Source organism: Erithacus rubecula, assembly GCF_903797595.1.
Source record: "Erithacus rubecula genome assembly, chromosome: 4".
Classification (NCBI taxonomy): domain Eukaryota; kingdom Metazoa; phylum Chordata; class Aves; order Passeriformes; family Muscicapidae; genus Erithacus; species Erithacus rubecula.
The window spans coordinates 21,228,492-21,244,965 of record NC_136686.1 but is presented as its reverse complement, the minus strand read 5'-3'; the positions used below and the strand labels follow the sequence as shown (position 1 = coordinate 21,244,965).

The window sequence follows — 16,474 nt, the reverse complement described above, 5'->3', positions numbered from 1 at the left end:
AAAGGGATGTGAACTGCCTTGCTGGACACAGAAAGGAGAGTCATGATTTTCACCACTGGCCAACCACTCCTAAATAATTTTAACATTATTTTTTTGTGCATCCAACTTTTTTTTTTTGTCTTTACTATGGAGAAGTCTTGAACTAGACATACTTAAAGCATTAGTTAAGGTTAAATTGGCTCCAATATTGCTCCAAAGTGGATTAGGAGTTCTGATATAAGCAGCTTGGCTGGTTATGGGAGCAGTAATCTTCAGCCAAGAAGCAATAACAAACAGGAATGTGTAAATGCTCAGAAAATAGAGAACATTATGTAACAATATTGGCTAGAATATTCTAGTCCTGAGGATGTCAGCCTTAGTTGAAAATATTTGGCATTTTAAAAATAATAATAATTAATGAAACAGAAACACAATATTGGTGGGATAGAACTTTGCAAACACACTCCTCCAAGCTGTTTAGTGATTTCCACTGATGTTTGCTCTTTTGCATTATCCTTACTGATCCTTACTATTTATAAACATATTGTGCTAGGGTGGTGACTACCAAGCTTCAAAAAAAGATCAAGATAATACAAAGATAAAGCCTACCCATAGCAACAGTTGACAATTTCAGGAAATAGGTAATATCAAAGAAACTGGATTGCTTAATACCTCGAAAATAAGTGACCAGACCATGGAAATTAACTATGCCTATCTCTTTGTTACAACTAGTGTAATCCCTTGATCATGCCAGAATAAAGATGCTCTTAAGTAAAATAATTTGACTGTCCTATCTCATAGCTAATCCATCATGGAACACTCCTCTGAGCAACTCTCACATGAGCTTTTATCCTAATAGATCTAATAACAGAACGATAACAATCTAATAACTAATAACTATAATCATAAATAATGACTATCATAAATGATTTGGTGATAGTTCATCTACTCAGACAATTAATTATTCAGCAAATATAGTTCTTGATCCATTTATTCCTTTGCTGCTAACAGTTAAATAAGTGACACACCTCTGTTTCCCTATGGACACAGCAAGTCACTGACCACATTTTCCCAGTGGTTCTGCTTTACAGTGTGTTATGCCAATCAACAGCTAATGCCAGAGTTTAAATAATCAGATTAGGAACATCTCTGGCATCTAGTTTTCTTTCTGTTATTTCTTCTTTTTGATGCTGTTTCTTTTCTGTTCAGAATGTAAAAGGTCATCAGACATGATATTCTGTTTGATCATTTCAGCATGTATTGAATTATTTGGGGTTTTTCTAGCATCTCTCTGCATGATTCCTTGAAGCATTTCTTGATTTGTGGTAAGTGTTTCAATTAAAATCTTTATATATATTAGACCCAAGAGTCCAATTTCTGGAGTAATTAAAAATAATTTTATATTTTAGCAGGCATACATCACCTCCAAAGAACATTACACCGTGTTTCAGAGTGAAATATTTATCACAGAAGCTGACTGTGCAAGTAAAGGATGTTAGAAAACTTACAAAAGGACAGAGACAAACCAGGACAAAACGTTTTTCAGTATGAGTCAGCTAAATGTCAAGACAGTCCCCATAAATCTTGGGCATCTGATTTCCCTTCTGGTGGAGTGATAATTTTATACTGACGTTTCAAACGAATGCTTTAAGTGAGTTATATCCTGTGCGAGAACCATGACTCATTACAAATTCATTTGAATGCTAAAAATTTGTGGTAAAAGGGCAAAACTATAGGTAAAACCAGTGAGATAGGATATCACCTTTTGTTTTTCTAAAATTATAAGAGTGAGGATGCTAATGAAAAACAAAACAAAGCAGCAGCAAAAATAAAACCTGAAACTCCTAGGCAAAAGCTTTGCAAAGAGTCCCAGCTTGTATGCAACCCTGCAATTGAGTCCTGATGAGAAAGTGAGCTGTGGAACACTTTGCTTTTTGCATCTACAGGCAGAGTCATGGCCAGATCCAATGATGATGTATCTCAGCACAGTCCTGTTGACTTCAAAGGACTTATTCCAAAATGACTAAAATACCCCACCCCTTCAGCTTTTTAACCTAGTAAGGACTTTAAACCATGTTTACACGGAATTCCTTGTAACACAACCTTTAGCAGCTTAGCTCTAACAGCAGCTTACAGGTCAAGTACAATACAAAGGACTTGCTTGTTTTCTGAATACAGATTCAATTATAAAAGCAACGTGCATACCATATAATTTATGTCTCTGATATTATGATTTGATTTAATTTGATGTTAGAAATGAGAAAATTTCTGAAGTCGACTTTCCACTGCCCCTCTTGAAACATTCAGGATGATTAAATAAAATAACAATTGCATGAAACCCTAGATTGTGAAAGCCCAGTTTCTGCAAAATGACAAAGAGGGTATTTGAACAGAAGGAACCAGTTCAATGAGATAACAGTCGATTTGAAGCACTAAATATGCATGACCTAAATTTTCTGTGTATTTAATACCACTCATGATTAGAGGTTAGAAGTATTGTTTCAACCCATCACAAAGCTCCTGGTAAGAAACAGATGTAAATAGAGAAGTTCACAGTCTTCTCCTGACTTATTGTTACTCACCAGATATCTCCTCTAGGCACTGTTTGGCAGTCTTACTAAACGACAAATCCATTTTAGTAGGACTGGTACAGGAGTCAGCAGGTGGTAAAGAGGTACTGTCATTTTCTGAGAGAGTTCTGAAATCAAGCAAGAAGATTGATTATTATTATCTATCATTCATGTATTCATGGAAAAAAAGTGCTAGTTGCAGCTCCATCTAGAATCATATCATATCATATAGGGTGAAAATACAATTTTTGTCACATTATTATTATGCTAGTTTAAAGTCCAGATACAGAAATGTACAAGCAACTAAGATTTCTTTTTTTTCTCTCTCTGTCTCTCTCTCCCTCTCTGCAGAAACTACTTGTAGTTATTTCTGTGAAATTTGAAGCCATTTTTTCTCACTTCTTTTTTTTTTTTTTTTCAGGATTTGTCAACTAAATCTAATTTGAATTCATTTACATTGGTTAAGTCACATCCCTGCACACACATAAAGGAAATAAAAACTTGTAATTAATGAAATATTAAGTGAGAAAGGCCATGGGGAAAAAGCTTATGCAAGGCTGGATGGAAATTTGGCCCAGATACTTAAATCTATGTGCAGCTTCTTTTGATAATGCCCCTTATATAACTCTGGGGAATGCAATAATACAACTTTTTCTATTAACTTTCTAACAAATAGCTCATATTTTCTTTAAGGGTATATTTCTGTGAATATCAATGATAAATTATAATAGGAACCCCTCACTGAATGCAGTTACTTTCTCTTATATGAAGGTAAATAGCAAGAAATACATGAGCACACTGGTTATAATAAAAATATCTCACACCTATTGCCTCTTCTTAAGGAATAGCTGTAGAGCCTACTTTACAGTGAAACTGCTGAATAATGATGTCACCAAACAGCAACATGTACCACCATGTGTATACAGTAAAAGAATACATCTAAAGATATAATAGCCAGCTTTAAATATAAAATTTTATAAGATCTTCACTTAGAGCTTAAGTTCTTCAAGCTTTTCTAACATGAATAGCAGTCATGCTTATGATTTGTTAAAAGACTAGTAAAATATTTATATCCTAATTTTAAAATGTGACATTTATAGTTCAATTTTCAAAATTCACCATAAAGTGTTTCCAATGATCAACTAAACTTTAAAAAGAAAGATTTAACTGTGTGATGTCTTTTTTTTATAAATAAAACTCATAAAAACAGTGACATCTCTTAAAATAATTTTATAGCAACAAATTTTACGAAAAAAAATTTCAGTTAATATTTTCTTTACATTTAAGGAATGGATTTGTTCAGTAATTGATAATAATAAATGAGGAAACACATATCTGCACAAGAGCAGAACAAGTACTGACATAGTGGAATCCATTGGTTAGAATCATTCAACTCAGAAACAGAAATGTAAATTATGCCTGATCAGATGCACTGTTTTCTTATCAATTTCTGTACTTTTGAAATGCTGGAAGCAGACAACTGCCCTATAAAAAAAGTATTTTTGGTTCTTTTCTGTCACACACTAATGGAAACACAAGCTCAGCACATGTTGCAAGGTTAACTCTGTCCTGCCAACCTTGAATGTAGTTTTACATTTGATGCTCAAGTGTCTCTTAAGTAATAAAAGATCTCACTCCATCCCTCTGCAGTGAATGCACTCTGAAATTCCAGTTCTGCTTGCTTCCCCAAAGGGCTTTAAATCATCCAAATTTTAATTGTCTGAGAGTAAACAGAAATCTCATGGAGGAGTCTGGATTTCACAGCAACCTAAGTTCTGCTTACTTGAGACAACTGGTTATTTGTTGTGGCACAGAGGGACTAGATAGCATCAGCCCTTGGGCAGCTGTGATGGAGATGCCACCAGGAGGGCACAGGGACAGGTGTCTCACAAACAGCCCTTTTTCTCCAAGTTTCCAGGGGGTTGCTGGCTGCCAGCACCTACACACCAGTCCTGCCTTTCCATGCATGATGGACAAGGTCCCAATTTTCTCTGGAGCTGAGCTTAGCTCAGATGCACTGAGAATAGTGAAAGACTAGACTAGGTGTGAAGAATTTCCAGGTAAAATGATGTAGGATTTTGAGGCTCTTGGGGAGCAAGGAGTCCCAGATATACACTGGGTACCAAAACTTCAAGTTGCATTGCTGCGGGCTCGTTGTGGGTTGTGATACGTTGGACCAAGAATATAAATGCCTCTTCTAATATTAGAAAAAATGGGAAATGAAATTGTGAGGTTTGACAAAATAACCCCCACAGTTTGTCTTCTATACTTCTGGCTTTAATGTGTTACTATGGGATGTATTAATGCTATGAATGACTCAAGTGATCATTGCAGGACTGCAGCACAGATTAAGCTCGAGGCAACTAAACAGCAAATTAAGTGATCTTCTCATTAACCTTGCATGCCAGCCTTAATGAATTATCCTCTATTCTCTACCTATTCACAGCCCACTGCCTTAAAAATAATTAAATTCTTGTATCTCTCTTGATATAAAGAAAAGGGAAAAGAATTTCAGTTTAGTCAAAGCCAGCCCAGTGATATCTATTCCAGTGCTGTACATCTATAGTGCAGGTTAATTTAGGCAACCTTCATGAAAACAGGACAATCTGTTTCTATTTTAATCATAGCAATCAGAGAATATATTTATCCCCAACCCGCTGAGTTACATGCTACCTATATGTAAAAGCATCAAACTCACTGAATGGGACAAATCCTTCCTTCAGTTAGACCTGCACAAGCTTATTCATTCTGATTAAAATGAGCCTGTATGGGGTAATTAGGAACAGAATTTGAAACACTGCTTAATAAGTGGTCTCTGAAACAGTCAGTCATTTCCTGTCTCTAATGAAACAGCCAACCTTAGATAAACATAGATAACATCAAAGATTTGTTTGCTCTTTAGTTGACATTCCAAAAGATATCAGATGAATATGATGGCATTTTTCCAGCAGCTCTCTGAGATGCAGCTGTCTTGAATGTGTATCACTGTCAGTGTAACAGACTGGCAGGACCACGTCTGCAATATGAGCAGTTAGATCACTCATGTTCAAGAATTGTGAGTTAAATTGGGAACAGATGCAAGGAAGGGCTACTAGGATGCTCATGGGGAAAAAGAAACTCTTCTGGAGGGATGGGATTATTTCCTCACATATTTAAAAAGAGCAGTCAAAGAGAATTAAAACACATTGTCCAGTCAAAGGATGATTAATCAAACGTGTTTATAATGATTTCTTCACTTATTATGCTTCATCCCATCTCTTAAACTAACATCTCTATAATGGAAACTTTGCTTGCACAATTACTTGAAAATCAATCATGGAAAAATGGGAAGATTTGTCTAAAGACCACGTATTTGTTACAAGTAAAACTGGTGAGTGCTATCTTTAGCACTACTACAACTGCAAAACTTTGGTAGTGAGCATTGCTTTATTTCCACAGCAGCAATGTAAATAACAGGAATCAACAAAGCATTGCAGCATGACTTTGAGTCCTTACTTCATCAAAGAAAGTGTGTTTAGCAGCATAATATCTTATTAACTGACAGAATGTTTTTTTCTGTAAAATTAGTTTCAACTCCACAGTGACAGAGAAGAAGCTTCTGGTCATTAAAACCAGATATCAATATAGCTTCAATAAACCCTGCACATGTTATGGTTACAAGATCCTTGAAGGGCAGTATAATTTTTCCCTAAACTTGTATAAAAACATCCTGGATAGGCATCTGGAATTGAATTTCACTGTACTTCCAGAGATAGAATCAGATTACATCCTCCTCCCCACCTGTCACTACTCTAAACTTCTTGCTCACCCTTCAAGCTAGTACAAGAATTGTGTTAATCACCATGTATTAAACGAGTTGGAAAGAAGGTTTTAGTAACCAGTAACATGTTCACTTATTACATTGATATGTCCTTTTTCTGCCCTATCAATCAAACACTTTAGTCCTTACAGAATCATAAAGTAATTGAAATCAGAAAGATGTTCTTGGTGCCATCTGATCCAAAGACTTTCTTAAAGAGAGTCTGGTCACATTAAGTTGCTCAGAGCCTTGATTTGTTGGATCCTGGACTTGCCCAAGGACAGAGATTCCACAACTTTGCTCCACAGCCTGCACCAAGTGTTTCATTGCCCTCAAATTAAACCCATATTTTTTAAACTTTCAATCAGCACCTCCCCTTCCTTAAATTACATCTGATACCTCATCCTTTCACCCTGCATTTCAGAGAAGAGTCTAGCAACATCTTCTCTACACCAACATATTAAGTAGCTGAAGTTACCAGTTTCTTGCTTTGCAGAGACAAAAGAAGTGCCAAACTGATATTTGCAGTCCAGCATTAACACTGAAGGAGTATCTCTGCAAGACTACAATTCACACACTGCTGAAACTTCTTCCAGATGTTGTTATCATCAAACTAAAACTTAGCTGAAAAATGGAAATTCAAGCAGTGCACAACATGGAAGTGCAGCTTGGGAAGATGAGTGCTCAGCTAATTCTCAGCAGCAATTTCTATACTTTCAGCATTTCAGGCAGTAAGCAGTTCCTGAGCAACACAGGCTCTGGGATTTCAGATTCTGTATCTCAGCCATGGGGAAAAAAACAACTAAGCCCCTACAGCGGATACTGGAGGAGTTAAAATAAAGCTGAAGTGCAGTACATCCATCCAGTTACAGCTACTGAAATTCAGTAGTATTTACTTTTTTTGTCATTAATGTACCTTTTTCCTCCAGTCTGCACAGTAGCCTAGCAAGTACTAAACTTCTGTGTTATTCTTCTCTATTTGAAATTTAAGCACTACTAGGAAGACAGCTGAATTCTAAGACCAATTTCCATATAAGTTTAAGGGACTCAGGAAAATGGCACAATTTTTGGCCTCCTACAATTCTGTCTAAGTAGAAGAATGTGTAATTTTAAGTAGTGGCTGGTGCACTTTAAACAACACTACAGTCTCTTATACATTCCTACTGTATCTCTGTTATCAAGCTTTCTGGCAAATAAATTACATCTTCTTCAGTCTTACATCCATTGGACCCTTCAGTCAACTTCAGAGGAGACACATAGAGGATTGTAAATAATATATTCATAGCCACATTTGAAAATAAATAATCACTTTCTGACAGAATGGAAGGAGTTAAATTATACCAGTTTAGATAATCTCAAATGCAACTCTGACTGTTGCTGCTAATCTTTGAAGAGAAGTTGTAATCCCATATGAATCTTGATGTCAGGTGTTTAAGAGAAATAAAAATACAATGTGATATCATATAGGGCAAAGCACCAAGACTGCAAACCTGAATAGTGCAATATCCCACTTGAGAACCTCCCAGTAAAACAATATTTTCCATTTACTGTTCATTAATAAAAATATTGACTTTTTGAAAACATGATTATTAATAACTATTATAGGTTTGAAATACTTAAGGAGAATACATGGCTGTCTCAAAAAAACTCTTTGGAATACCTCATTTTCCTCACAAATCTACAGTAATATCCTCTTGCTTAACAAAAAAATATTTCAAAATATATGGTATCATTAGGTATCAGCAACAAACCAGAAAAACACTAGCTTACTTATGCTTATGCTAATGGTCTAAATAGATGACACAAGTATATTACAAGATTCTGCAGAACTCTGGATAAAAAGCACTGTGTTTTTTCCAAATTGTATGAACATTTTTTTACAAGGACTGAAGTACAAACTTACAGAGTCTAGATATTCCTTGCAGGGAAAAAAATCCTTTTAGTCTAAATGATAATAATTATTTAGTAACTCATATAAAGCTGTTAAAAAGCACACATGAAAATTCTGTGTTATTAATTGGGGTAGCTGTTTTGAAAACAATTATGTTGAAGAATTTAAATGTAAATATAATACAAAATTAAATATAAGTACAAACTCTTGCTCATTTCCACTTACCATATATCCACAAAAATAAATATGCCAACTTTGAAAATTAAGATATTTTATCCTTGGCTATATTTACATTTTTCTATTAAATCATTGTGTGGTGGTACAAAGCCCTTGAGATTTTAAAGCAAATTAGTTGCTGTGTATTTTTTAGTCTGTATCTGCACTCAGAGAGATACATATTGAAGCAGCCTCATCAAAGTCAGTCTTTCAGTCTGAGTTTATGGTATTTTGAGATCAGACACTGGCTCTGAGAACTTTATTTTCATGTGAGATTTAACTTCAAATACAGTCTCCTTTGCTGTTTGTTTGAAGCAAAGAGACAATTATTAATACAAAATGTTACTGGAAGATGCATGCTTCTATCACCCTTTAAAATTCAAAATACATACTGCTTCAAGATGAAGCTTAAAACAAAAATAAGACATCTCCTCTATGCAATGAACTGGCACCAATATGTGGTAAAATAGCCCTTAAGTAGCACATACAGCAAAGCATAGGTCCTTTTTCTCTCTCCTTATATAGCACCCTAATACATATGTAGGCTGTCCCATGTACCACACTACACATCCTGTCCATCACTGAGGTTATTCCAGATAGCCACATGCATATTAAGTGCATCCAGTGATACATATAATTGAAACTCAAGAGGCTTCACTGCATATTAGAATAAATATAACCCATACTGAGCCTTTTCTTCCTCCATATGATTTTCTGAATTTATCAGTCATCTAGATTGGTTTTGAAGCTGTGTTTAGTTGTGTGTAATGATATATATACTTCCTCAGAGCCTACTTCATCACATCTTTAATCTTTAGCCAAGATTATCCAGAGTACTAGTCACTAACAAAAACTGGCAGTGTATTTTGCTTATTAATGTCATTTTATCAGATGTCAAATTTACCCACAACTGTAACTAAATCCCTCCAACAGCTGGCATCTGAAAACATAATTCAAATCAGCCTGTCAATCTTTCTAAACTTTTTGTGTCTTCTGAATTGTACAGCAATGAATCTCCCAGCTTCTCTTCAACTGCTCTATCATATAGCAAAATAAATTCAGAGAAATGTTGATACATTTAAATGTTCATTCTTCTTTTCCAGAGCCTTGGCCCTCTGAAGAGTTATTATTGCCTGTAAAAATTAACTGCCTGCAAGGAGATAATCTACACCTATTTCACGGAGAAAACTAAACAGGAAAAGAACTCCAAACAGCAATCTTTCCTGTCTACACAAACTGTGGAAGTATTTTTGAATACTTGTAGAAGATAGGATATATTTATTCCTCAAATATCCATCAGTACTGTTAAACATTTTGAAAACATCAGGAGTTTATTTTATGATATTTGAAAAGAATAGTGAATTCTAAGCAAATATTATTGAATATGAGCAAATAGATGTTAAGGTTCTTAGAATACAAACAAGAATATTCACATTAGAAACCTGACTCAGCTGTGACCTTTCAAAAGCAGCACAGAGAATGTACCACATGGTCTGTATTTATAATCAAAACATCCTGAATATTAAATGACAAATATTTGAAGTGGATTGGTTTTGTGCAAGGTAAAGACTCGGAGTTCTTGTAAGAAATTGTTCATACAGTAACATTAATTAAAAAATAATATTAGGAAAACATTGGCATTATACTGTGACAGAAACTGGGGGATGACAGCGTGATCAACCATTACTTTATCCATTTTAGCTCTCTTTCTAAATGGTATCACAAGCCCCAATTTTCCTCCACGATCTTACCTATAAATGAAAGGAGCTACCGTGGCAGTGTTGGGGTGGCTGTATTGCTGTTGCTGAGGAAGCTGGACCACACCATTTCCTGTGCCTTGGCCACTGCCTGCAGCCATCGAGGCTGACAGACCGACAGAGGACCCTGGGGTCAGAGCAGCACTTGGTTCTTTCCCTTCAGAAGAAGCAAGACCAGAGGAAGGAGAAGCCTTGTCACTAAGCTGAGATTTTGGTGTTGACTGGGACTGGTTTCCTTTGGTAGTCCTCAGTTTTTCAACCTCCTTACTCCCTGTGCATGCAGAGGAAGCACTCTGCTTTGCTGTTGGTACCTTTGATCCAGGTTTTGGGATCCCACTAGAAGATGATATTAAACTTTCTTTCTTGGCTGCCGTTGTCTTGCTTCCCTTTGGGATTAAGCTTGCAATTTTTGAGCTCTTCTTTGTAGATGATTCAATGACCTGATCCTTCTCTTCCTTGACCGCTTTCTCAGTGCAAACTTTGTTTTTGTCCCTGTTCTTTTCCTCTTTGTCCTTTGGCTGTAGCAGAGACTTTTTATTGCTGAGATTTTTGCTGCCAGCTTTCGGAGGGGTTAATTTCGGTGATACTTTGGGACTGCTGCTTGTGGAGCCGCCGCTGTTCACCCCACCACTTAAGACATCCACTTCACCACACTCTGAAAAGTTGTCATCCTCTCTCCCGCTGTCACTGGGTCCTGAGCTCAGTGACAAAGGAGGTCTCAGAGCAGTCCTAGCATTAACCAGCTTGAATTTTTCCAGCATAGATTTTTGTCCAGATGAAGGGGGCTTCACACCTTCAGAAGGGGGTGGCTTGAGCCTGTCTGAAGTTGGAGTAGGGGAGGTTGCGGGGCTGGGCTGCTTCACGGACAGCATGGTAGAGGTCGCGCTGTGTTTGACATTCATGGATTTGCTGCGCCAAGGCTTGCTGGCACTTGGAGAGGGTATGGCAGAGACCTGCTGCTGCCCGCTGCTGGTGGGATGCTGCACATTTCCATTCATGCCTGCAGAGGGGTGAGGGCCTTTTGGTGAATCTGCTTAAAAACAGGAAAAAAAATAGCGGTATAGTTACTGTCCCATCTCCTGATTGAAGGTGATGTCATACTCCCCTGGCATTGAAAACACGCTTATATGTGATTTAGAATAAACATAATTTATATGTGCAACAAACATGAAGGATGCTGATAGAATACACTTTTCTTTCCTCCATTATCATGGTGTTTGATACTTTCACAATTCCAAGAAAGCCTCAGAAACACATTTGTTACAACAATTTCATCATGCAGATCAAGTCTCCAAGTTAAGATTTTATTTTTTAATCTTTCAATCACTTGTTCATAACAAAACACTTAAGAAGAAAAAAAAAAGAATGCTGCAATTATGGCAGAAAAACAAAACTGGACAAAGAGGAGTTTGATGTTTAGTGAAAGAAAAATATGTGCTAGAAAGCTAAGGTTTTGGGAAAGAGGAGGAGGACTTAGTAGTACTGAAATTAAATTGATAAAATCAATAATTGTAAAAGCAAAAAAGGCTAGTGACAACACTTTTTTTTGTTTTAGGTACTGTTAACAATATTTAACAGCTCACTTCAGGAACTTATCCCAGTACACTTTCATAGGTAGAAAATAATTTTATCAACAACTCCACCAGTGTCAGTACTTGAAAATTACAGATACAACATCTGTATGGATACAGCAATGACAGCTGATTAGGCTCTGAACTCAGGTGAGGCACATTCACTACACTTGAATCATCCAGGAACTTCAGTGGATGTTCAGAGTGAATGAGAACAAAGCTCCTTCTGCAGTAATCAAACTATGCCAATTAATAGCTGTGATTTTTGTCATCTAGCCTTATGAAGTGAAACAGACCAATGCATGAAAGGATTAAGTTATTCTGTATGGAGTTCAGATTCCCAAGACTTACCTGAGTATATAAACACAATCATTCTGAAACACCAGAGAAATTAAGTGGTAATGGCAATCAAATCATGTGGAACATAGCTATTTCAGCATCTGACATATATTCTTTGATTGGATATATTCTGCCATGCCATTCAGTATTGGGACTGTTGGGGAATTAGATGTAAACTGGTCTATAGTATATTGAATTCTGTACTACAAAAAACCCATGAAACATGCAGTGCAAATATAGTTTGTGTAGTGACAAAAAGAGTGCTTGATGCTTTGTATATACACATACTATCTCATAACTTGAGGCACACTTGTCTGAGTAATATCACACACGAGAATGCTGAGGACAGCTGTCCCTTCAGCACAGAGTATGAAGCTATGAAGCATTTTCATTTTTGCAGTCTCAGGTCTAAACCTCAAATAAAGATTCAACTACTCATCAGGAAGTCTGAAGGCTTCTAGTACATTCAGGAAGGGCAGGATTTTGAGAATATTGAAAGTGAAACTGCTTTTTCTTTAACAAAGAGAATGTGAACATGGCAAAATTTACTGCTCTGAATAGCACTAGGAAGTTCTAGTTTTAAAATGTTTTTAAAATCTGAACAAAAGTAACATGACAACATGTAACATTTTTACTTGCTTAACGCTATTAGCAGCTAATCCCATTAAGCCTATCACCTCCACCTTAATAGAGATGCTATGTAATTCCAGCTGCTCAGCATTTTTTTTGTGAGCTCCTCAGCCTGGTATGCAAATGCCACAGCACTACATGGGTGACAAAGATGATGAAGGGATTGGAGTATCTGTCCTGCAAGAATAGGCTGGGAGAGTTGGGCTTATTCAGCCTCCAGAAGAGATGACTGAGAAGAACCCTCAAGTATCTAGAGTACACAAGTACACTAGTACACAAGTATCTAGAGGGAGGTGTTAAGTCAGGCTTTTCTCAGTGGCACCAGCAATCAGATAAGAGACAACAGGAAGACCCTGATGCACATGAGATTCCACCTGAATATGTGGAAGAACCTCTTTAGGTAACCGAGAACTGGAACCCAGAGATGTTATGAAGCCTCCCTCACTGAAGATACCAAAAACATCTGGATGAACCCATGTTCAGTGTGTTGTGAGATGACCCTCCTTGACCAGATGACCCACTGTGGTCCCTTCCAACCTGACCCATTCTGTGGTTCAGTAAATGAGCTCATTCCACCTTCACAAAAGTTTCAAGCAGTTCTGGCAAATCTTGTTTTAAGCAAGAAAACATTGACTGGTAAAGGTTGCTTCAGAGTATTTTTTGTGACAGGTGAAGTTACAGCAGATTTCCTGGGCTCCAGGTTGCACCACGGAGCCCCTTTGGTGGGCAGCTGTAGTTGATTCCTTGGGACCAAGGCAGGAATTACAGCTGGGCCCCTGTGCTTCTCTAGTGAGCCTCAGATGCTGTAAGAGAGCCTGGGGCCAACCACAGCTGTTGGAAATTACTGCAACCCTCAGGCTTTCTTAATTTATACCAGGAGACAGCCACAGGGCTGATAGCTCAAAAGTGGGTGTGCACTCGCACGCATCATGCCTTGCACTAAGCTAGCCCTAAATACACAGGAGGATTGGGGTCTTAAGCTATACCAATAGGTTTGCAGCAGAATATGCATAAGAATATGCAAAGCTAATGTAGAATACATGTAACAATCTGTGAACAGTGGGATGTCACTACATTCTGTTGTATTACTTATGTTACATATTTATGGCTTCAGGCTATTAGCTTTACTGCAAAAAAAAAGTGTTCTGATTAAAAAGAATGCCTGCCTTGCCATCTTTCCAGCTGTAAAATATTGAACTCATTGAGGGGAGAAATGTAAAAAGAAGAGTATTTACTGCTTCATCAGCAGCTTGTTCTGCTACATATATAGCAAAAAAAATACAGGTACCTGGACCCATTGGTATTTATTTGATCCCCGTGTCACAAATCATAAACAAAACCAAAAAATTACAGAGAATTTTAACTTGCCATTAATCTTCAATTTAAAGGGATCCTTAATATTTCTGCAAGGAATGTGAACTGCATACTCTCAGGAAATATTGACACCCCGTCTGTATGTTTAAAGATGTAGAATTAAAAGATCTTCCCCCCCCCCACCTCCAGCACAAATGCATTACTTGAAGATGAGCACAATTAACTGCTTTCTGTGTGTTCAATTGGGCTTGGCTTTAGCTTCTCATTATGTGAAACCTGTCCCCACCTTGTGGTGATTTTGAGACAGAATGAACCCAACCTATGAAAAGGATTTCTTATTTCTGTAAACTAAATTGTACAAGAACTCAGTCTTCTGTTTTGGGCTTAGCCCCTTATTCCTGAGATGCACAGTCAGCTTCTGGTGAAAACAGTTTTGCATTCTGCCTGAGAACTCAGTGCTTCAGAGCTCAGCCTCAGCAGAAACACAACACCCTCAGATGTTCAGTGCAAAAAGAGAAATTTCTATCATAACCCAGCAAGACCATGATGATCGAACAGACATTTTCAAATCCACTTTTCATAGGCTGTTGAACAAATAAAGGACATGTGAAGAGCTGAAATTGGGCCCAGTACATAACCAACCTCCTTTGTCTTTTCATCTGTGACCTTTACTGTGTCCTGTGCTGCTGGAGAAGACAACCTCTTAACAACAGCTCCTCCACTGCAGCAAAATTACTTATGATAATCTAAATATTCTGTAGCAGGCAGGTGTCCAGATTGTCCATTTTTACTCAGTCACTATAAAGAAGGTTAGTAGAAAATAGAAGAGTTGCAAGGGATTACTATAAGAAAGTTTGAAGGAATGAGAAATCTATCTAGTGAGATTGAAATAATTCAGCTTGTCAACTCTCCCTTTCAAACTATGCTAAGAAAATAGATACCCCTTATCAGCACAAGAGGAAAACACCACCAGGGACAACTGGAAAAACAGTGGCACCAGAAGAAATATACACAAACTAGCTATAGGTGTACATACTGCCCAGAGAGGGACAATTTGCATCGGCATCATCACATAACAGAGTTCCAAGGCAGAGTTTCTCAGAGTTCATAGAGGCAAAATAATAAATATTGTTAAAATTGAGTTTTGAGAAAACAGAAATATCATATCACTAAATTATATTGAAAAGCTGGAAATACAGCTCCATGACATAGAGACCTTCATTAGTGTTCAAACACACTGTTTCTAAGATCTGAGGCGTAAAGATATGTTTAAAAATAAGGCAAGAATTACTTAATAAAACATTATTTCATTGCTGTACTCAAAATGCACTGGTTTTCCACCTCATTAGCATGCTGAATAATTACTTCTTTAAATAGTTTAATTTTTCCTAGTTTTATTTCTATCTTTATGTTCTTTTATCAGAGACAGATAAATCTGAAAGCAGGCATGCTCTTTAAAATTTATCTGTAAGCTGCAAATTCCAGAAAAAAAAAAAAAAAAAGAATTGCACTGAAGCTCCACAAAAGAGTTTGAGCTAATGGCTTGTTGAATATTTTGGTGCACTCTGTATTTCAGAGTTAACCAGAGCTACACACAGTGTCACACATGGGATTGGGTCTGCTGGTGGAAACTGCTCTGCTTAGTAAAGAGCAAACCTGCATTTACTCAGGGGAGCCAGGTTTCCTACTGAGCTGAACTACTCCCTAAGCAACATTCAAAGGAGATCACATCAATGAGACACGAAATAATGTAATACAGTGTAAGGGGCTGATATCACATCTTGTTTTGGATCACCTTCAGGTCTCCTCTATCTCTGTGGCTGCACATCCAATTCACACTGTGACTGAGTGACTGTGTTATGCAGGAATGGATTACAGGTATTACTTACAGCTGGATTAAAAAAGAATCTTATGCTGTATATATCTACTGAAGTCTCCTTATTGCACATACAGGAAGATGTACGGCAGAGAAAAATATAACAACAGTGGTCCTTGAAGAGGTTTGATGGTCCCAATATCTAACAGGTATTTAATTAGCTCAAGTCATCTCTCTGTTTTAAAAATTAGGGCATATAGACAGTGCATGTGTTAAAAAAAAGCTGGTAAAGTTATATTGTTTCAAGCATGTGCATCAGAAGCAAAAATTGAGGTATAAGGTCTATTATTTATCTGCACTGTAGGGAAATATCAGTTTTTATTGTATGGTGACACTATTTTTTAAAAAGTCGGTTTTTATGTTATTTTATATTATTACTATTGTAAAAGCTGAAGTTTCTAAACAAATTATTCAAAAACCTCAGGTTACAGAGCATCCTAAAATACTTTTTGAAATATCAAGAAGTAACTGTAAATCTCATTTTAATATTAAAAAAATTAGTCACTATAACAACTAAGTTCAAAATATAGCA

The 16,474-nt window shown here is 36.8% G+C and overlaps 1 protein-coding gene across 6 annotated transcripts in view; it reads right to left on the bottom strand.

The window, feature by feature from the left end:
• NAV3 (neuron navigator 3) overlaps nucleotides 1–16,474 on the bottom strand; it is a 502,425-nt gene that overhangs the window by 116,665 nt on the left and 369,286 nt on the right. For all 6 annotated transcript variants that reach the window (XM_079304164.1, XM_079304162.1, XM_079304161.1 and 3 more), the window contains 2 exons: nucleotides 10,207–11,242; nucleotides 2,562–2,677 (listed from right to left, as the gene is read on the bottom strand). In XM_079304164.1, the coding sequence (XP_079160290.1) occupies nucleotides 2,562–2,677; nucleotides 10,207–11,242 (1,152 nt within the window). The remainder of the gene's footprint in view (nucleotides 1–2,561; nucleotides 2,678–10,206; nucleotides 11,243–16,474) is intronic.